General features: G+C 36.7%; 1 protein-coding gene across 3 annotated transcripts; it reads left to right on the top strand.

The window, feature by feature from the left end:
* Nucleotides 1-727: 727 nt before the first annotated feature.
* Nucleotides 728-19,625, top strand: LOC131933651 (uncharacterized). Of its 3 annotated transcripts, none has more exons than XR_009385128.1 (6): nt 728-833; nt 4,714-4,789; nt 6,167-6,375; nt 16,772-17,006; nt 17,776-17,847; nt 19,268-19,625. XR_009385128.1 is itself a non-coding variant. In XM_059290324.1 (6 exons), the coding sequence occupies exons 2-5, from the start codon at nt 4,735-4,737 to the stop codon at nt 17,790-17,792; spliced, it is 516 nt and encodes a 171-aa protein (XP_059146307.1). In that variant the 5' UTR covers nt 728-833; nt 4,714-4,734; the 3' UTR covers nt 17,793-17,823; nt 19,268-19,625. The 3 variants fall into 3 exon arrangements, 2 of the variants coding, with proteins under 2 accessions (XP_059146307.1, XP_059146306.1); XM_059290324.1 differs by having other exon boundaries at nt 17,776-17,823; XM_059290323.1 differs by having other exon boundaries at nt 17,776-17,811.
* The last annotated feature ends 4,660 nt before the right edge of the window (nt 19,626-24,285 follow it).

The following is a 24,285-nucleotide window of genomic DNA, read 5'->3' on the forward strand; positions in this document are numbered from 1 at the left end:
AGTCCTCAGAAGTTCCATAACGTTTAAGCCAGTCTCTTTTATTAATTGCAGATTCGATATTGTTGTTAAACCAAGAAGGTTTGTATGTAGTCTTAACTCTTTTAGAGATTTTAGGAATATGTTTGTCATATATAGTATAGAAAAAACGCAGCCATTCAGAAATGGCAAGATCGGGACAATTATAATTGTATACATTGCAGAAGGGGGCAGCCAATAAATCCGAAAGAAAAAGATTTTCATTAAATTTTCTAAAAGAGCGATAACTTATAGTTATGTGTTGCCGCGAAGGTACACATAATCTTTTTGTCGAAAAAGTACAACAAACAGGGAAGTGGTCACTAACACCACAAGAGGGGACACAGACCTCTATTAGGTTGCAGTCAGGTGATGCGTATATGTGGTCAATTATTGTACTTGATTTATCATTTACCCTGGTAGCCGTGTGCACAAATTGTTTTAGATTCAAAGAATCAATAATATCTTGCCAATATCCTTGAGATTTTAATATAAAGTAGGGTAGGTCCAACTAGATCTAAATACCGTCCAACTCGACAATTCAAAGCGAGGAAAAAGTAAATACATTTGTATTAAAAATGTGTATCTCCCGTAAACGCTTTATTGATTCTGTTTACAATATAAATCCGCGAATCAACATTATTTTGTAGCTGTCTTTCAAACATTGTGTGTAAAACGTCATAGGGTAAACAAACATAGCCATGGTTCATCATGGGGCTTCATGTACATGTAGTCATGTAGCATTAGATTAGAACCAATATCTATCTATTTAAAACATGTAATGAAAACTAGATAGCGTAAATTAAATTGAATTTTCGGTAGGTATTGGTTTATTTTAATGACTAAATAAAAAAAGAAATAACACTTAGTGTAGATCTATTTTTTGTTTTGTTTTACTTAGACTTGGTTCTTCTGTGTTTGTTTATTACTTTCTCGTATACAAGATGAGAGAAAGGATTGTAATGATGCACAATATCACAAGAAATTTTGACAGTTTTCACCGTTTTACAACTCAGTACTCAGTACTAATTCATATGCGGAGTATAGAGGACTTATTTTAATCGGGCAAAAATTCTAAATCCAGATATAGATTCTATCAAAATCTCGGCGTTTTACGCGTCATCGAGACTGAAAAACTTAATTTTGCAATCTTGTTTGTGTGGATGTTTGTCTGTGAACACGATAAGTTGTGTATCGTCACAGCTAGGTAGATGAAATTTCATAAATAAGTATTAGATCTACATCCAGTTTGTAGTTCTGTATCAACTTTTCAGCGATTTCCGGTAAACGGAACGTGGAACTTATTCTACTTTTGGTTTATCAAAAGCCTATAACTTGAGTACCGTTTAAGATAGACTAGAATACCCGTCATCCGTTGGATAACTGTGGGTTTCGGGGGTCATCCATCAAAAAACATCACGTCTGTCACTCAGAGGCATAGCGACCCTTCCCGCGCCCGGGGACAAATTTTTCGATTTTAACCCCCCCCCCCAAGATTTCGATTTTCAACCCCCCCCCCTCAAACTTTTGATGTGCACCCCCCCCCCCCACTCAAACTTTCGATTTGAACCCCCCTCAACCTTTCAATTTATTTTTCCAAACCATTTTGGCGCCCCAACATATGTCCCCCCTTCCCCCCTCCACCTCCCCTTCCCCCCCCCCTCCTCGCTACGCTACTGCAGTGTCACTTATCGTCACAAAAAACAGACCCCACATTCAAAAATATGTTTCTTATCTTTTAAAAACACCGAAAACACCGATTTCGGACTATCCCTTCATATACTGACGTCACATGTGACCTACTCAACTCTACTTCACCTGCCCAGTGTCCCGCCAAGTCTCAGACAACATGTTTTTATCGTTTAAAAAACGATTCCAGCCGAGCATGTCTCTGACCACACTATCCTTTCATATGCTTAGGACAAAGAAACAGATGAACTCTACTTCACCTGCCCTGTATCCTGCCAAGTTCAGATAGGCAACTTTATCATTCACATCTAAAAAAAAAATTGAAAAAAAAAGATCATTGACATATTGGTCTAGAACCTGTGCCACCCACATGAGAGCGGACTACGCTATCAACTTAGCTATTTACTCGTGACGTCACAAATGAATTTTTATACTATACTTTTGAGTCTCCGCGCATAGATCTAGATCTAAGTCTAGTAGTAGAATCTAGTAACTTTCAAATTAAATTTTACCTTAAATTAGCCAAACAAAGATTTATATAAAATAATTAAGGCCTGAAATAGATTCTAGATGTATTAAGGCCTGAAATAGATTCTAGATGTAGAATTTACATTAAGTCTAGATCTAGAATTTACATTGAGTCTAGTGACCTAGATCTAGGCTAGATCTAGATCTAGGCTAGATTCATAACTTTCCTTCGACAGCTGATCTTTAGATCTAGAGAAATTTATTGTAAAACTAAATGAAAAAAGACAGTTTAAAATTGATATAAGTGTTGGAACGTAATAAATACAGCAAACGGACGTATTTTTAAAGTTATGACCGACAGAAAATTAGATTTAGAACGCGTTAAACTTTTGAATGGGAACACAATTTTCTTCGATAGACGCCGCCATTTTATTGTACTAAAGAGTAAACAAAAACCTGTGACGTCACGGTCCCGCCGAGTGTAGTGGTCGTTTTAATATTTTTTAAAAAAATGGGTTACTCTGCGTATGAATAAATCAATAAATTAATTAACGTCTTTAAATAAATGTGTGATTAACAGTCTGTCTGCATTAAAAAATTATTCTCTACCTACATACTATTTTACAGCTATCCAGATTGAGTCGAACATATCACAATAGTCGATCAGGCAAACAAACAAACAAACAAAAAAACAAACAAAAAAATAAATATTCAAACATGTAAACAAACTTGACTTTTAGTAGTATATAGATAGACACAATTTCACACATAAGTAAAAGATCTATTTCTCTGTTTTCTTTCAAATTTTAAGTAATTTCCGGTGACAGGAAGTAGATCTAGATCTAAATCTAGTATTTTACGCAATTTCTGATTTTTTCAAAAAAAAAAAAAAAAAATTTAAAATAAATAAAAAATAAACGCACATGAATTGAAATTGATAAAGTACTAATGTTCCGCACTATTATACACGCATTGTTGCTGTTCATTTGGTGGGCAATTATTTTTTCTACGAGATTCTACTCTATTCCAAAAAGTTTAAGTATGTAAAAATTGATTAAAAAATGATGTCTATATCCCGAGTTGCCTCCCCCCCCCGTAGTGTTATATAAGAATATTTGAGAGAGATTAGGAAAGATCACTTCCGTTTTATGTTTCTTAGAACTTAGAACATAGACTAGTTGAATCAATCAAATGGCGTGCAAATATATATTTCGATCTTCCCGCCACTGCCAATAGTGACAGACGAGTGACATTCTTTGTTAGGTTGCCTTTCGAAGCACCCAAATGCGACAGAATTTGCCGTGTATGTATTCATACACGGCTAGGAATGCAGCCGCTGGGATGTTGACACCTCATTACGCACTGACGTAAAATGAATTACTCTCTGACTGCAGGCTCGAGATTTCATCACTTCATTTCTGGAAGGATAATCAGTGTTCCAAGAGTAACATGAGAACCAACAGACCTCCAATACCACTAGGCATACACTGTATCACTACGTATCTCACGTTCTACTGACAGTGTTCTCTCCTTTCAATCGTTCTATGAGACGGTTGCACACAAGATCAGTGTTTCTTCCAGGCATCTCTTGAAGCCCCCCCCCCCCCCCCCGAAAAAATTATACCCCCCCCCCCCGAACGAAATGAAATGTATATAATTTGTATAGAAAATATATACTTTTAACAATGTGTGTGTGTGTGTCCCCCCCCCCCCCCGAAGAAAGTCTCCCCCCACCGAAAATTTCAAGTGCCCCCCACCCCCCCCCCCCCGGAGAAAAAAGTCTGGAAGAAACACTGCTCAAGTTACTCTTTGTGAACCAACCCTGTCGCAGTCCCCACACCAAACACGCCGGGTATTTGATAAGCACCGACCCCGTGTTTATCTACTATCCGCATTCTTTATCCTTTCGCCTCACATGATCTCCGTCCTGTGTTTCTTCCAGACATTCTTCTCCGGGTGGGGGTGGGGGGCACCTGATATTTTCGGGGGGGGGGGGGGGAAGAGGAAAGCACACATTTTTTCGGATAAGGGTGGGGGGGCAGACACTGGTAAAAGTGTATGTTTTCATTATAAATTCCATTCCGTTCGGGGGGGGGGGGGGGGCAGCGGTAGTCTTTTTTCGGATGCGGGTTGGGGGGGGGGGGGGGCGAAGAGGCCTGGAATGAACATTGTCTCCGTCTTCCCACGATCTCTGCATACAACCGTTCTCAATATTCTTCTCTCTTCTTCTGCCCACTATAGGTCTCTCGGTCTTTCTGCGCAAGTAGGGCTGCTAAATATAGGCTACACACCAGACATGAAGCAAATCTCAGTTCAAGGCGAGGTTTTCTGAAAGTCTGGCGGGCCACTAAAAATTCTGTGGAGGGCCGCACTTTACCCACCCCTGCCCTAAGGGCTCCACTCCTGTTTGATTTCGGAGTTTTCTCTCCTAGATGGGTTGGTGTCCCCAGCTGACGAGCCTCATCTGTCCAAAGGTACGAACTCTAGACTTTCGGGTTAGCAGCTTTTTATTATAAATATAAATTTTCTTTTTCTTTACAGAATCTTCAGTTTGATAGAAAGATGGGTAACAGCCTGCTGCCTAAGATCTTCATTTTTTGTATCTTTTACATCCTAGGTTGGTGCCTTTATTATGTGTTTTTACTTGCTAATTTTTATGGGTTGTTAAAATTAAATTTGTTTTTAGTTATTAATTTTTATAGGTTTTGTAATATTTGTTTTTACTTATTATTTTTGTATTATTGGTTACAAACAATTAGGATGAAGTAGAATAGGGCGTATTGTATTCTTTTTAAAGCGCTTCTGTTCCACCACAAATAATCTTTTACTTATAACCTTTACGGAATTTCTGGAAACGTAGTTCCAGTGGGGGAATCTAGTGGCGTATCTAGGGGGTGGGCGCCCCCCTACCCCACCCTCAAAATTCGTGGCTTATTTTACACCATTCTTTAATATAGATATCATATTATCAAAATGGAAATAATTCGGACAAGCCGGCTTGTTGCTACAGAAACAAAATTCTTTTTTTTTAGATTGTAAGAATATCAGTTTCTTATTTTTTAAAACGATCACACACTCACGCACGCTCGCATATATAAATTACTCTATTTCTTCCCTGACTTCAAAAACTGAGACAAATATCAGCTACGAGTAAAAACATCTTTGCATAAACGTATCCAAACGTATAATTGAATATATAGTTGTTGTGTTTTTAGCGCAATTTCCATACTGACAATTGCGATTATTAATTCGTTATTTCTTGATGGATGGATGGATGGATGTGTGTCCGCAGCTTTAAGTCGTATCTCCTCCTCAACGAAGCAATATCGAGGACTAGTTCCAAAAGCAAATATGTTAAGCAAGTTCCGAGGATGATTGTGGGCCAAAAAAAATTCCCCGGAATTCCTTCCTGGATTTCCAGGAAAAGCCAAAAAACCTCGAAAAAATGCAGTTTTTGGCCCATATCTCGGCAACCAGACCACTTAGTGACTTGAAACATTTACCAATCGATTCCTGCCATAATTTAGAACAATATTGCCGTAGAAAGTTTTCAAAAATATCCTTTCGGTCGGTCACAAAAAATTAATTCAGGAAATTGCGCTTAAATTGTGACTAGACTTTTTATTAATAAAGGCTGTCGAATTCACAAACGAAATTCGTTTTCTCAAAATCAAAATTGCATTGAATACTTAGGTTTTGTTATTTTGAATTGAGATTTGTTTTTTTTTATTGTAATAGGAAGCGACGTTATGTCTTGTTGAGAACTGATAAGAACCCCGTACGTTAATTTTAAGAACAAAAAAAATTTCAATGGAAACTAATATTTTTGTTGAGATATTTTATTAGTAAAGGATTTAGTTTTTAGCTTCCCCTTATAAAAAAAATTGTTTCGTCTTATATTTTTAAAGTGATCCCCTTAAAAAAAGTAAATTTTTGTTTCGTTTCATATTTTTAAAGTGACATGTATTAATAGAACATTTATTCTGATTAACAGCCGGTGTATCCGGCGATGAGTTGTTTCAGATGGCTCTCAAGGGATACGAAATTGAGTGCCAGGGCCAAGCACGGTGTGCCACCACGGGCCGACTTGAGGGAACGGTCCAAGGCGATTTCTCAAACTACCACGACGGCTGTTTCCTGTTTTACTTGCAACACTGTGAGAAGGGCAAAAACTGTTCCCGGGACTCGGTGGATTGGCAAAAAGTGAGTGGGGTTCAAGGTGCTGTTTAGGTGATGTATGTAAAAGGCTATACATATTTATATGTTTTTGAGTGAAGGGGATTTGTTGATTGTACGCGATCTAAGGAGGAATTGTTGGCTTACCCAAGTCAAGTCGGGTAAACATCCGTAGAAATTTTAGAAGATAGGATTATAAGCGACACTGAAAGAGGCGGAAAATATGGGCGTTTTAAAGAAACAGACGGCTTTATTGTGAAAATAGTAGCCTTTATATATATATATATATATATATATATATATATATATATATATATATATATATATGTATATATATATATATATATATATATATATATATATATATATATATATATATATATATATATATATATATATATATATATAAAGGCTTTATAAAGGATTATAAGTTACACTTAAGAGCAAAGTTTCTTCCAGGGCAACTCTCCAGGGAGGGGGGGGGGGGGAGTCTATATTTATATTGAAAATATATACTTTTAAAAGTGTCCGCCCCCCGAAAATTTTAGTCCCCCCGGGAGAAAAAAGTCTGGAAGAAACACTGCTGAAGGGACCGGAAAATATGGCCGTTTCAAAGAGACAAACTGCTTCATTTTGACATTAATAGCCTATATATATATATATATATATATATATATATATATATATATATATATATACACATATATATACACACACATATATATATATATATATATATATATATATATATATATATATTATATATATATATATATTTATATATTTTATATATATATATATTTTATATATGTCTATATATATATATATATATATATATATATATATATATATATATATATATATATATTATATATATTATAATATATATATTATATATATATATATATATATATATATATATATATATATATATATATATATATATATATATATATATATTATATATATATATATATATATATTATATATATATATATATATATATATATATATATATATATATATTATATATATATATATATATATATATATATATATATATATATACACGTGTATGTGTCTTTACTTCCAGGATGTGCGTGTACCCGGGGATGTGTTTTCATGACTTATGTGAAGTAACTGCACAGACCGACGCCTGCTGGTGCCAACTTGCCAAGAATCGTTTGGAGTACAGAGGTCGTCCCAAGTTTCCTACATCGTTGTATCGCCTCGCAGCCTACAGATACACAGTAAACCCTCGGCGTATCGTCACACAGCACGTGGAAACCGCCTATGAAGTCACCGATAGCTTCGATGCTGCAAATGTACCCGGTAATTTCGGTGTGGCCAGGTTTTGTTTAGACAGGGGAGGTCGGCGAGTGCAATAACACCCCCCCCCCCCCCAAAAAAAAAAAACAACCTCATATGTTTTGCTTAGAGTAACCAGGGCGTGGCCTAAGCGGTAGAGCGCTAGACTGCTAACCGGAAATGCTTAACCGGGTCTAGGTCAGTAGAAGGTCCCTGAGACCACTAATTTCTAATGGGTACCGAACTCATGTTAGGGAAAAGTAAAGACGGCTAGGCAAAGTGCTGACCGTCATATGCCGAGGTTCGAGAAACACATCAACTCGACTTCACCTGCCCGAGGGATCGCCATGTCTAAAGAAGGTTCTTCACTTTTCACCAGGGCGCTATTTTGTTTCTGATGGGAGAGGGGGGGGGGGGGGTGGCGGCGTAGTGGTCGAATCACAATTTCAAGTTAGTTTCATCGAGCATTTCTTTTGCTTTCCAAGCTTCCTGATTTACCGTTTAGAGCATTTCTGTTTTAAACCAGAGCCTACCTAGGGTTTAGAGTTTCATTTAAGCTGACGACCAGTCAGGAGTAAAACTGAACAGCCGCAGTAAGTTATCATTAGAAAACTCTTGAAGCCTGCTCAATAAATAGTAGGCCAGTCAGGAGTAAAAAACTGAACAGCCGCAGTAAGTTATCATTAGAAAATTCTTGAAGCCTGCTCAATAAATAGTAGGCCAGTCAGGAGTAAAAACTGAACAGCCGCAGTAAGTTATCATTAGAAAACTCTTGAAGCCTGCTCAATAAATAGTAGGCCAGTCGGGAGTAAAAACCGAACAGCCGCTCGCGTACCTTTCATGTAGACTTGTAATCTGACGTCATTTTTTAATATCAGCGAATGTTTAAACACATGTTTAACCAAGTTAATTACCAAAACAACGTTTTTTTATAATCTACTTTAGTACTACACATACTGCATATATATATATAATATATATATATATATATATATATATATATATATATATATATATATATATATATATATATATATAGTATGCCTGGGTATAATTATCAACCTTCTTTTACTCCACAGCACCAACCGGCCTTGATAAATATGTGATTGTTTAGTTAGGTCTGATAAAACATGTGATTGTTTAGTTAGGTCTGATAAAACATGTGATTGTTTAGCTATGTATAATGTACAAAATGTTTTGACGCTTGAATGAAACGTGTGATTGTTTAGTTAGGTCTGATAAAACATGTGATTGTTTAGCTATGTATAATGTACAAATAGTTTTGACAGCTTAAATGAAACGTGTGATTGTTTAGTTAGGTCTGATAAAACATGTGATTGTTTAGCTATGTATAATGTACAAATAGTTTTGACAGCTTAAATGAAGCGTGTGATTGTTTAGTTAGGTCTGATAAAACATGTGATTGTTTAGCTATGTATAATGTACAAAATGTTTTGACGCTTGAATGAAACGTGTGATTGTTTAGTTAGGTCTGATAAGACATGTGATTGTTTAGCTATGTATAATGTACAAAATGTTTTGACAGCTTGAATGAAACATGTGATTGTTTAGTTATGTATATGTATGATGTACAATAGTTTTGACAGCTTGAATGAAACGTGTGATTGTTTAGTTAGGTCTGATAAAATATGTGTTTGTTTAGCTATGTGTAATGTACAAAATGTTTTGACGCTTGAATGAAGCGTGTGATTGTTTAGTTAGGTCTGATTTGACTTGGTCTAACTAAATTTTGTTGTTAAGCAGTTTCTAACGAATCGTGTGAATATTAATTTGATCCCATAAAACATGTGATTGTTAGATCCAAAATAATGCGATGACACTGTTTCGCTGTTTCTAATAAAACATGGGATTGTTTTGTTTAATCTGATGAAATATGTGATTATATTTCTAAATTATCATGTGTCTTATGAAGCTGAATGTGGTAATTTATATATGCTAATTTACATTACTGTAAACAACCAAAGAACATTAAAGGCCAACGGAAATGATTTTTTTTTTAGAAATTGAATTATTCTTTGTTGTTACAATGTCGCCTTAGTTGGTTTAGAGGAGAAAAAAAAGACATGGGTAGACGGTAACCAATTAGGAAGTTGTATTAAAATGTATTTTTAGACAAGGTCAAACAGAACGAATAATAAAAATAGAGTTTGTAATTTTTGTTGTTGTTGTTGTCACGACATATTTCAAGGATAATGTGGTTTAGAACGTTAAGATTGTAGATGTACTAACATACTAACTTATAAACACATAACATCGGAAGAAAAAGGTACACAGTATACAAAGATTAACTGATTTTATTTTTAAAACTAGACACATGTGTATGATCTAGCTAGGGTTTTGTTTTAATGAAGAACGCGTAAAAAAGAGATGTGAACAAACACTGGTTGTAAACAATGCAAGTGTTAATTATATAATTATAATTTTTTTTTACTGTGCTTTGTCGGATACACAGACGTCGGTAAAGCTCAGTAGCGTAGCTAGGGGGGGGGGGGGCGGGACATATGTCCCAGGGCGCCGACCTTAGGGGGCGCCAAAATGGGTTGGTAAAATAAATTGAACGGTTGAGGGTGGTGCAAATCGAAAATAAAGGGGGGGGAGGGGTGCAAATCGAAATCTCGATGGGGGGTGGTGCACATCGAAAGTTTGAAGGGGGGGGTGCAAATCGAAATCTCGAGGGGGTGGGGTGCAAATCGAAATCTTGAGGGGGGGGGTGCAAATCGAAAAGTTTGTCCCCGGGCACCGGGAAGGGTCGCTACGTCTCTGGTAAAGCTCATGGTTGCTAAACTATAAAGTCCCGAGTTTTGATCCCCGGGTAGATGGGGTCGAAAGCTGCGGGCAGCAATCAATCTAGGAGAGACAACTCCAAAATCAAACAAACCTTCACTGCTTCCTTGTAGTTTGTTCTCCGATGGACAAAGGCTATGGAAGCAAATCCAGTAAGGAATGCCGGCTGAAATCAGAGTCAACGGACCATAAGGCGAATAATAATAAGTTTGACACATAATACTTAATTGTGATGGAGAAAATCCCGTTCAACTTTATAAACAAATGCGAAGAAAAAGAAAATACGTTCTTTTAAAATCTTCTGTCTAGATTGAATAGACTTGAAAAGCTGTTTCCAAACGGTTCCAAATTTGTGTCGCCAGAGAGCAAAATACAATTACTATGCTATTCACCGTAGATCACTTATGTGTATTTTTATCATGCAAAACAATTGTTCTGACTTTCATTGTTTTACTCTCCCTGGCCATTCCGGTTGACTTCAAGGAGAGGTTGAGGGCAGTTTTTGAAAATATTGGAATTGATAAAATAATTCAGAACGGCTTTTCAACGGCTTATATTCGATACAGAAATATAAAAATGAGTGTAACCGATGTTCGCAAACGGCTTTAATTTTTACAAATGTAACTATAATTTTATCGCTTGCCATATTTTTTAAAAGATACAATTTTTTTAGTATGATTGCATAGCTATGATTGCATAGGCTTTTCATGTCTACCAGTGTTTCTTCCAGACTTTTTTTTCTCTGGGGTGGTACTTGATATTTTTTAAGTGGGGGGGGGGGGTTGGGAACACACGGACAACATTTTTCGGAGGGGGGGGGGGGCGGACACTGGTAAAAGTATATGTTTTCTATATAAATTTCATTTCCTTCGGGAGGCGGGGGGCGGTAGACTTCTTCGGGGGGGGGGGGGGGGTGGTAAGCATCAGATATGCCTGGAAGAAACTCTGTGCTAGCTATATGGGAATTTTTTAAAAATTGTATCTCCCGTAAACGCTTTGAAGATCTCTTTACAATGTTTATAAATCCCCGAACCAAAATTCTTTTGTGGCTGTCTTTTAAACATTGTGTGTAGGACGTCACAAGGTAAACACACAGGGCCATGGTTCACTCTGCTGTTTCATGTAGTTTTAATATTTATTTTAAAATATAATTAAATCTACAATAATAAATTGAATTGACGGTAGGTTTGGGTACATTTTAACTGCTAAATAAGAAAAGGGATTATCGAAGATACCAAGGTCCGATAATAGACTCTCCTAAAAATATGCGAGTTATGTTGTTTGTAGTATTGTAATTACTAATTTCGACTAGATCTAGATCTAGATCTAGTTTTAATGGTTAGAAATTAGGGTTATGGTAGGGTTGGGACTTGGAATGGGTTTAGCATTGACTTTAGCAAGCCATGTGCGTCTTTTAGTTAATTACCAGTAACCTTACACCCCTTTTCTAAGAAAATCCCCCCCCCCCCTCACAGTGAATTTTTTTTTTACCTTGTCGGTTATTTGTTGAGGTTCTGGGGTTGCTAGTGTTCCTTAGAACTTAGTACATTGACAAGACGTATCAAACACCGGGCGTGCACACACACACACATATATATATATATATATATATATATATATATATATATATATATATATATATATATATATATATATATATATATAGTCTTATGTTATTGGGTTATATCAGCGTCCTATTGCCCTATGCTATATCGGAGTCCTATTGTCCTATGGTTTTAGGTGTTAAAAATCAGGGCCGTAATGATGATATAATAATTATTTCTACAACGTGTCCTTTAGGTTTACATCTTTACATCCCCTCTGGTTGTCACTTCTAGCAGGACTGGGCTATGCTTGTCAGCAGATCTTTTGAAGACCACTATTCTGGAATTTTCGTTAAAAATTACTCTCTTACTATTTATCTATGATGGGACTGTGGAGTAGGACGATAGAGCTACCAACACTGCTAATTCTAAATGTTGTAGATCGAAGCCTGGGTTCGAACCCGTAGGTCGTTCCTGAGTTCACCCAGCTCTGATAGGTACCTGACTTAGGTTAGGGATAATAAAGACTTCTAGGCATAGTGCTGACTACAAAATCATTGACTTGCCTTAGTTACAGAAATAGACAGGTGAACTCTACTTCATCTGTTCATGGAACTGACAGGTTAGGTAACTATAAAATGCTATTTTTAGGTCAAAAGTTTATTTTTTTAGACATCAACTTTTAAATTTAAATCTAAACTATTTTTTATTGTAAATTTACAGAATGTTCAATTAGAAAAAAAGATGAGCAATAGCCTGCTGCTTAGGATCTTCATTTTGTGTATCGTGTGCGTCCTAGGTTGGTTTCTTCTTTTTTTGTATGTTTACTCATTTATTTTATTTACTAGGAGTAAGAAGAGCTTTTTTTATGTTAGAATGAAACAGGGTAGGCACTATTTTATTCTTTCTAAACGTGAAGCTTTTGTTCCACGCGAACGTGTTTAAATTCGGTGCCCTACTTTATTCTTTAACTCCCCTACACCTAAATCCTGGATACACCATTGGGACAAATCTTAGTTATGACCGGGGGGGGGGGTACATATGTCTCCGAGCGCCGACCATAGGGGGCGCCAAAAATGGGTTGAAAAAAAAAATTAAAAGCTCATTTAGCTTCAGTTTTGCATTATAAATATAAAAAAATAAATGGGGGAGGGGCGCCAAATTTAAAGTTTGTCCCCCCGGGGGGGGGGGGGGGGGGCGCCGCCAAAAGGGTCGCTACGCCTCTGGTTATGACCACAAGTAAAACATCTTTACATAAACGGAACAAACCATATAATGGAATATATTATTATAAGTTTATTTTTTTTTCAAAGTTTTTCGGAATTCAAAACAATTTTTTTTTCTCAAATCATACAATTGCATTGAATACATAGGTTTTGTTATTTCGAATTGAGATTTGGTTATTTTACAACATAAAGCGACATTGTATCTTGTTGATAATTGATAACAATTCTATATTTTAATTTTAAAGTGACATTAATTAATAATAAAAAAATAATTCTAATTAACAGCCGGTGTTTCCAGTGGTCAAACTTTTGTGCTGAAAATTGATAAATTTGATAAGCATTGCTTCATGGAAGGTGTTTGCTTCGACACCGAGCGCATCTTAGGGTTTATCGAAGGCGATTTTTTAAACTACAAGGAAGGCTGTTTCCTGTTTTACTTGCAACAATGTGATAAAGACAAAACTGTTCCCGGGATTCGGTGGATTGGCAAAAAGTGAGTGGAGTTCAAGGTGCTGTTTAGGTGATAGAGTTTTAGAGTGAAGGAGATTTGTTAATTGTACGCGATTTAAGGTTATAGGGTTTTAGAGTGAAGGGGATTTGTTAATTGTACGTGATCTTAGGTGATAGGGTTTTAGAGTGAAGGGGATTTGTTGATTGTACGCGATCTAAGGTGATAGGGTTTTAGAGTGAAGGGGATTTGTTGATTGTACGTGATCTTAGGTGATAGGGTTTTAGAGTGAAGGGGATTTGTTGATTGTACGAGATCTAAGGTGATAGGGTTTTAGAGTGAAGGGGATTTGTTGATTGTACGAGATCTAAGGTGATAGTGTTTTAGAGTGAAGGGGATTTGTTGATTGTACGCGATCTAAGGTGATAGGGTTTTAGAGTGAAGGGGATTTGTTGATTGTACGTGATCTTAAGGTGATAGGGTTTTAAAGTGAAGGGGATTTGTTGATTGTACGCGATCTAAGGTGATAGGGTTTTAGGGTGAAGGGGATTTGTTGATTGTACGCGATCTAAGGTGATAGGGTTTTAGAGTGAAGGGGATTTGTTGATTGTACGCGATCTAAGGTGATAGGGTTTTAGGGTGAGGGGGATTTGTTGATTGTACGCGATCTAAGGTGATAGGGTTTTAGAATGAAGGGGATTTGTTGATTGTACGCGATTTAAGGTGATAGGGTTTTAGGATGAAGGGGATTTGTTGATTGTACGCGATCTTAGGTGCTAGGGTTTTAGAATGAAGGGGATTTGTTGATTGTACGCGATTTAAGGTGATAGGGTTTTAGGGTGAAGGGGATTTGTTGATTGTACGCGATCTAAGGTGATAGGGTTTTAGAGTGAAGGGGATTTGTTGATTGTACGCGATCTAAGGTGATAGGGTTTTAGAGTGAAGGGGATTTGTTGATTGTACGCGATCTTAGGTGCTAGGGTTTTAAAGTGAAGGGGATTTGTTGATTGTACGCGATCTAAGGTGATAGGGTTTTAGAGTGAAGGGGATTTGTTGATTGTATGCGATCTAAGGTGATAGGATTTTAGGACGAAGGGGATTTGTTGACTGTACGCGATTTAAGGTGATAGGGTTTTAGAGTGAAGGGGATTTGTTGATTGTACGCGATCTAAGGTGATAGGGTTTTAGAGTGAAGGGGATTTGTTGATTGTACGCGATCTAAGGTGATAGGGTTTTAGAGTGAAGGGGATTTGTTGATTGTACGCGATCTAAGGTGATAGGGTTTTAGAGTGAAGAGGATTTGTTGATTGTACGCGATCTAAGGTGATAGGGTTTTAGAGTGAAGGGGATTTGTTGATTGTACGCGATCTAAGGTGATAGGGTTTTAGAGTGAAGGGGATTTGTTGATTGTACGCGATCTAAGGTGATAGGGTTTTAGAGTGAAGGGGATTTGTTGATTGTACGCGATCTAAGGTGATAGGGTTTTAGAGTGAAGGGGATTTGTTGATTGAAGGGGGCGGAAAATATAGCCGTTTCAAAGAGACGAACTGCTTCATTATGATAGTAGCCTTTATGATGACCAGTGCTGTAAGCACCAGAGTTAAGGGGGGGGGGGATAATTTGTTATTTCACAGGTTTTGGAAAACGGAATCCTTGGGAATTACTAGTGGGATAGGACCAACGTACCTCTAAGAGGAAAAAGGTACTGAGCTACCTGTATTTTGTGCGTGCGGTTATCTAAAGTCCTATACAATGATGTATGTATTTTACAAAATGACTGCGCGGCAGGTTAAAAAACAACTGCACTGCCTCGCAAATGTGCAGCTTAGAGGGACAATTTGATAGGACAGAGGTATAATTAAAACATTATAAAAACGTTTATAATAACATGGGTGGGGGGGGGGGGGGGATGGCGATAATTTGTTAGTTCACAAATTACCGGTCCGTAATCCCTTCGGAATCCCTTGGAAATCCATTGGGAATAACTCGCGGGATAGGACAGACGTATAAGAACAGAGGTTCTCTTTCTCGTTTGACTCACTAGCGGATACGGTCAGGGGCGTAGCGAGGGGGGGGGGGGCGGGGGGTGCGGACCGCACCGGGTGACACCGTTTAGGGGGGTGACACCCTGGGAAGGGTCTCTATGCCTCTGGGGGGTGACACCATTAAGTGCCGCACCGGGTGACACCCGACCTCGCTACGCCACTGGATACGGTACAGGCTCGCTTTGGCAGACCGGCTACTTGATTCCCCAATACACGACAAGCAAGTCTCCTGCCCCGGTTTGTGGTGCTTTAATGTGGCTGGTTCAGATGACGTGGAGGCTATAAATAAAACCTAGAACAGCGATGGCCTGATTGGCTAAACCCTGAGATCGTCTCATTGGCTACTACAGCACGAGCAAGTTACACGACCCATTCAGTTGTATTCAATTGTCTGGACTGTATCAGTCCTGCCTGCAACCATCAGCCATAGGAACATTGTTATGTATATATATATATATATATATATATATATATATATATATATATATATATATATATATATATATATATATATATATATATATATATATATATATAATATATGTATATGTATGTATATATACGTATATAAATAAGTAGCGAGGGGGGGGTGCGGACCGCACCGGGTGACACCATTTAGGGTGGTGACACCAAGGCAAAAAATAGCAAAATATATAGAGAAAAACTCGAGGGGGGGTGCAAATCGAAAGTTTGAGGGGGGTGCAAATCGAAAACTTGAGGGGGGGGGGTGCAAATCGAAAGTTTGAGGGGGGGGGGGTGCAAATCGAAAATTTGAAAGTTTGTCCCTGGGAAGGGTCTCTATGCCTCTGGGGGGGTGACACCATTAAGTGCCGCACCGGGTGACACCCGACCTCGCTACGCCACTGATATATATATATATATATATATATATATATATATATATATATATATATATATATATATATATATATATATATATATATATATACATATACATATACATATATATATATATATATATATGTATATATATATATATATATATATATATGTATATACATTTGTGTGTGTGTCTGTTTCTTACAGGAGTGCTTGTTCTCAGGGGTCTGTTTTCTCAACCTGTGTGATATAACTGCAACCCAAAGATGTAACTGCACACAAGACAGCCACCTTTTGAAAGTCAATTTCCATCCCCTAATTCCTGAATCTTGGTATCGGCTCTCAGCGTACAGATATATTGTAAACCCTCGGCGTATTGTCACCGAGTCCACGGAATATGCCTATAATGTCAGCAATACTTTCTATGCTAAATATCAATCTGGTAACTATATTATACTAAATAATTCACCCAATGTTTACAAGTTTTTATATCTATGAATATGTAAGTGTATTTATTTGTCTCTTTGAAGAGATCAGAAAATCTGCCATAGATGTACAATTTTGAAAAACGTACATATGTAGGAAAGTATTTTGTTTAAAAGAAATATACTTAAATTTCTTTGAAGACGTTGATAAAATTTAGAGAAATATTTTTATTTATAAACACTCATACAATGTAAAATTGTGACTAAATTTTGCCGAAATGAAACCCCCCCCCCCCCCAAAAAAAAAGACGGCCTAATATAAAAGTAAAACAGGAGTAATATCCCCAAAAATTACTCGAATGTTCTTAGATTACACTAAGGGGGGAGGGTTTGGCAACTCTTGTGCAGTCGGGATTTATACATTTTAAAAAAAATCAACTTTTAAATACTTGCATTTTCAATTCTTTTTCTACGAGATTCTATTCTATTTTGATAAGTTTAAGAAATATAATGTCTATATGTATATATAACATGTCTATATCCCGAGTTGCCATCCCCCGTAGTGTTATGTATATTCGAGAAAGTTAAGGGGAGGTCACTTCCGCTTTATTTAAAATGCACAAGTCATGACAGATCGTCACAAAAGTACCTCCCTCCAAAGAGTGCCACGTCATTTTATAGACGAGGCTTTGGTATTCTACAATTGTTATATTATGTTCGGCTAAATAATGTTTGAGAAGTGATATTCGTTTAAACTCAACTATATTTATTTCTTGTTCTGAATAGGTTCCCGTCAAAACTGAAGGTACCCATTGCATGCAGGCATGTATTCCTGTGTGTGGCACGTTTCTTTATTAGGTTGTATCATCATCATCGTCATCATCATCATCGTCATCATCATCATTATTATCATCATTATCATCATCATCACCATCATCATCACCATCATCATCAACATCATCATCACCATCACCATCATCATCACCAACACCATCACCATCATCATCATCATCATCATCATCACCACCATCACCATCATCATCATCATCATCGTCATCGTCATCGTCATCATCATTATTATCATCACCACCACCACCATCACCATCATCATCACCACCACCATCACCATCACCATCATCATCACCACCATCACCACCATCATCATCATCATCATCATCATCATCATCATCATCATCATCATCACCATCATCATCATCATCATCACCATCACCATCATTACCATCATCATCATCATCATCTTCACCACCATCACCATCATCATCATCACCATCACCACCATCATCATCACCATCACCACCATCATCACCATCACCATCATCACCATCACCATCATCATCATCATCACCACCATCACCATCATCATCATCATTATCTTCCTGTTTGTGCCGCAAACGCATGGTGTAGATGAAGTAGAGTTTATCTGTTTCAGGGACCTTGCCATATGAGGAGATAGTGTAGTCAGCACTATGCCCAGCCGCCTTTACTTTCCCTAATGTGAGTTAGGTACCCATCAGAGCTGGGTGGACTAAGGGACGTTCAGCTGACTTTAACCGAGAATCGAACTCGAGACTTTCGGGTTAGCAGTCTATCTCTCCTCCGCCCAGCCACGCTGTCCCTAGGTTAAATTGTACATTATTACAAAAGTTGTGACATAATGTAACTATATATGTTACAAACATGTAACTATACATGGTACATACATGTAACTATACATGTTACATACTTGTAACTATACATGTTACATACTTGTAACTATACAAGTTACATACATGTAACTATACATGTTACATACATGTAACTATACATGTTACATGCATGTAACTATACATGTTACATACATGTAACTATACATGTTACATACATGTAACTATACATGTTACATGCATGTAACTATACATGTTACATACATGTAACTATACATGTTACATACATGTAACTATACATGTTACATGCATGTAACTATACATGTTACATACATGTAACTATACATGTTACATACATGTAACTATACATGTTACATACATCGGTCAAGTGGCTTTCGGGCATTTGTCGCATTCGGGCAAGTGTCTTTCGGGAAAACGTCCTGCTCCCTTAATATATATATATATATATATATATATATATATATATATATATATATATATATATATATATATATATATATATATATATATATATATATATATGTGTTTTCTAAAATAAATATATTGTGCCTGATTTTATATTTGATACATTTTAAATTATTTCTATTCTACAGAACCAAGATAAATGTGTGCATTGAATCAGTGTTGATGGTTATGGGAAAACTATACAAAAGTGTGATTTATTCAAACGTGATTGTTTAGCTATAGCTAATATATTAACCCTGTGATTGTTAAGCTGGGTCAAAGCCATCATGTACAATGTTTAGAAAAGTTGAATAAAATGTGATTGTTGGAGTTCGTCTATTGTTGTTGCTTGAAGTGTTTTCTAATGAACCATGTGAATATTTAGTTTGATGAAATATGTGGTTTTTCGACGGTCTAATAAAATGATGTTATTTAGTGTGTTTTCTAATGAATCATGTGAATATTTTGTTTGATGAAACATGTGATTGTTTGAAGAGGTCTAATAAATTGACGCTTTATGTTTTCTATTGAATTATGTGATTGTTTTAAGTTGTTTTAACTTACTTTGAACTTACAAGAAATCTTACTAAGAAATCTTTTTAACTGCGTGTGTGTGTGTGTGTGTGTGCGTGCGTGCTTGAGTGCGCGTGTGTGTGTGTGTGTGCGCGCGTGTGTGTGCGCGCGCGTGTGTGTGTGTAAAGGACGTAATGGATGAGTGAGGTGAATGTGAGGTGTTTGAGGTGTGGCAAAGAAGAAAGAACTTTCCATCAAACCACTGCATCGTCTATATGTAGGACCTAGTGTCCTGTGCTAGTCGGTCATTAGATTTTCTAAAGTCATTTACTTTTTGTGTTTTTTGTTTTCTTGTTTTCTTCATTCTCTCTTTAACTTAGTCCACACGCTAGTCCACACGCTAGTCCACACACTGTCCACACACAGTCCACACACAGTCCACACACAGTCCACACACAGTCCACATACAGTCCACACACAGTCCACACACTGTCCACACACAGTCCACACACAGTCCACACACAGTTCACACACAGTCCACACACAGTTCACACAGTCCACACACAGTCCACACACAGTCCACATACAGTCCACACACAGTCCACACACTGTCCACACACAGTCCACACACAGTCCACACACAGTTCACACAGTCCACACACAGTCCACACACAGTCCACATACAGTCCACACACAGTCCACACACTGTCCACACACAGTCCACACACAGTCCACACACTGTCCACACACAGTCCACACACAGTCCACACACAGTCCACACACAGTCTACACACTGTCCACACACAGTCCACACACAGTCCACACACAGTTCACACAGTCCACACACAGTCCACACACAGTCCACATACAGTCCACACACAGTCCACACACTGTCCACACACAGTACACACATAGTTCACACACAGTCCACACACAGTCCACACACAGTCCACACACAGTCCACACACAGTTCACACACAGTCCACACACAGTCCACACACAGTCCACACACAGTCCACACACAGTCCACACACAGTCCACACACAGTCCACACACAGTCCACACACAGTCCACACACAGTCCACACACAGTCCACACACAGTCCACACACAGTCCACACACAGTCCACACACAGTCCACACACAGTCCACACACAGTCCACACACAGTTCACACACAGTCCACATCCATCAACCATGGCAGTCTATAATGTAAATAAAGTACTGTATGTGTTAGTTTCAGCATATACTAGAACAATGTGGTCAGCACAACATCAATGTAGTTGTATTAAGCTATTGGTAGGTAACATCGGAAATAAAAAGAATACACGTTATATAAACCTGAAGCAATTTATGGACTGTCAGATATGACAGGATTTAATATTTGTTTAAGAGGAATTAACTGGGATGGGAATAGGAAGAAACAAATTAACAGAGTTATCTAACTTTAGGTGATTGAGATTTATAAATTTAAGTGCCCGAGATGTTTAACAACAATTCAGTTATTATCATCACATCATAGCCAGCACAACTGTTGAAAGGTTTTCGAATGGTCGTGGAATGAACTTCATCAAAATGGAAAATGTTGGACGACAGTCATAAGATGGCTTACTAAAGTAAAGTTCCCTTTTCAAACCTGACTACCTATAGGGCAAGTGAAGTAGAATTCACCTGTTTCTGTGACCTCGGCATGTGAAGGGATAGTGTGGTCAGCACTATGCCCAGCACGCCTTTACTTTCCCTAACGTGAGTTGGGTACCCATCTGAGTTGGGTGGACTCAGGGACGGTCTACTGACTTGAACCCGGATTCGAACTCGAGACTTACGGGTTAGCAGTCCAGCATAAGATGCCTGCTTCAATGTAAAATTGTGGCCACAAGTGATTGATGGCCCACATCAATATAAAACTGTTGGCCAACAGTCACAGAATGGCCTGGATCAATATAAAAAAGCTGGCCATCAATCAAGTAAACAAACGTTTACCAACAAAGATAAATAAATATCAGGTACTAATGTCAAACTAAACTAAACTCATATTCATACATACATAAGAACTTCTTTAGCTCAGCTCAATGAAACAATAAATGTATTGTATCAGGTTATATCTTAAAAAAAATAATTACCGAACATATGATAGTTTACAACTAATGGTGGGCATAAGGCATGAATCAAAACCCATGATATGTGTCAGAGCTAATATATGTTGATGGTTAAAATGAGTACCACGTCGTCGTAATATAAATTTGGATTCTTAACTGCTTGTTTAAAAAAAATGATTTCAAAAGCGTATACACCGTTTATTATAAAATGTTGACAATAGAATGGAAAAGTGGTTCCAAAAGTGGTTCCACTTTGTGTTGCCAGAAAGCATATTTTTTAACCAAAATTGAATATTTTATAACATTTGTGAAATGAGTACAAAGTCACTTCCGGTTTTACTAAGGCTAGAAATATTCAAACTAAAAATTACTAATAATATAATAGTAATTTACCAAACATTTTTATTTTAATTTGGATTAGTATAGTCAGGGTGTTGTGGTGAAAGGGGATGTTATATTATTTAATATAAATAAACTACTAGGCTATATTCCATTGTAATAATAAGTAAAGCGTAATTAATATCAACATTTTAATATAGGCCTAATCAATCTAGATCGACCTCTGACTATGGGGTCATCTATTAACGATGTCACACCGATGCCAGACCTCCCCCTTCCCCAAAAAAGTAAACCTAAGCCAACACCCCCCCCCCCCCCCCGCTATTTTGTTTTTAAAGCACCGATTTTCATAAAATATTTAGACCTATGAGCTTTTCCAACATTCAATGTAGGCCTATTGATGAATTATTTTATAACAATTTATAAAACAACTTTTAATAAAGCAAATTAAAGGCTTAAATTCAATTTCTTAACATGAGTGTTTGTTGAACATGGAAAAGTGTCATCTTACTTTCTGAACCCCCCTCCCCCCTGACACAAAGGTCCAAATCTCCCCCACTACCTCAAAGTCTTTTATGGACGACCACTACAGCATTTTGCTATTATTTATAGGATATTCATTAATTAGTCATACAAACCCAATTACATTTGTTGTTTTGATGGTATCTCTGCCATTACAATTATTAAATAGTTTATCTTAACTCAACATTTCCCCTAACCTCATTTACTATAGCTGCCTATCCTTATAGAAAACATCTTTTCCTTAAATATCTGGAATGCATCTGATCAGCAACTGTCTTTTTCTTTTGTAATATATTAACAATTAAAACATGTTCATAAACTTGCACGGCCAATAACAACACATTACCAGGAAACAGGTAGTGATTATAGTTTGGTGTATTTGTGGTTGATGGTTAGTTATCAGCCATGCTTCACTAAGCCTGGTCTACATTTATATGCTGGTATGGCTAGAATTGACAAAAACCCATATTCTTGATTCTTCCCTTAACATTATGTTTAACATCTATGATAGATATATGCAAATGTAAGACTTTGGGACTACATATTTGTGAACACATTTGCTAAAGCAAAAGTTCTTGAGTTGAAATTTTAATCCTTTAGGTTGTCTCTGATTCAAATTCAAAGCAGCTTTAACTGGTACCTGACTGGTTATAGACAGTACAACTTAGTAAAAGCTGTTTGACATTTTGCTGACCATACAATTTATTAATATGGAGAGGCAACAAAACTATGTGAAATCTACTTCAGCACCATATTCTTAAAAACTATAGTTCGCCAGTTTAAGTTAATTATTGAATTAAGGTAGCAATAATATAGTTTCCGCTTACACCAGCACACACAACCAGTGCTGAAAAAAAAATAAACATAACAAAGTTTATGATTTTCTTTTTTTAATTGCCATATTCATTCAGAACTAACATAATAAAAAATAGTTGTTCAATATGAACAAGTTTTCTTGGGTCCAACATGTATCCTTGGATCAGTTTTTAAATTGAGCTTCATCTTGACTTTTGTCTTCTCTGTATGCAGTTGTATAATCCACAGTATCTAAAAAAACAAAAATAAATTTCATAAACTGTTATATTAAACTCATTATGTTTACATACTTTCAACTCTTAATGTTATAAATAAAAATATTTTGCCTGTCTTATAAAGATTATAAAGCAATGATGCGTATTTATGTATTGGATTGTATGGGCTATCTAACCATTACCATTCATTAAAAATATAGGTCTAATAATTTACTTTTAATATTTTAATGTAAGGTGTTTGTCATTAAATACAATAAGCCTTCAAAAGAGTCCAAAAGTCATGTATTTATTATTAAAAAAAAAAGGTATCAATAAAGATCTACTACTTATGTTTAGCCACCTCAGGAATTAGTTGAAAATTGATATTCAAACTAGGCTACTATAACAATCATTAATTCATACAAATACTAGAATAAATATTAGGATAATTATATTTATTTGATTAGTAAGTTAATCCATCTTTCGGCTTTATCAACTATTCTGCGTTTTAAGTTCTAAAGATCACTACATAAGACTAAGAGTAGACTAAGTCATATATTAAGTTAATTAAGTAGAACTAAAATAAGCTCTTTACTAGTAAGCCTACTCTTCTATTCAGTAATTTTTACTATTATTATTAGAGGCCTAAAATTACTGTTAGACTACTAATCTAGATTAAACTTAAA

This window comes from Physella acuta, unplaced genomic scaffold (assembly GCF_028476545.2).
Source record: "Physella acuta isolate Inbredline_101_S28 unplaced genomic scaffold, ASM2847654v3 ptg000107l, whole genome shotgun sequence".
Taxonomy (NCBI): domain Eukaryota; kingdom Metazoa; phylum Mollusca; class Gastropoda; family Physidae; genus Physella; species Physella acuta.

Coding starts and splice junctions, on each gene's coding strand:
- LOC131933651 (XM_059290324.1), top strand. CDS start 4,735: ATGGGTAACAGCCTGCTGCCTAAGATCTTCATTTTTTGTATCTTTTAC. Junction 4,790..6,166: donor TTGTATCTTTTACATCCTAG/GTTGGTGCCTTT, acceptor TCTGATTAACAG/CCGGTGTATCCGGCGATGAG. Junction 6,376..16,771: donor ACTCGGTGGATTGGCAAAAA/GTGAGTGGGGTT, acceptor TGTTTCTTACAG/GAGTGCTTGTTCTCAGGGGT.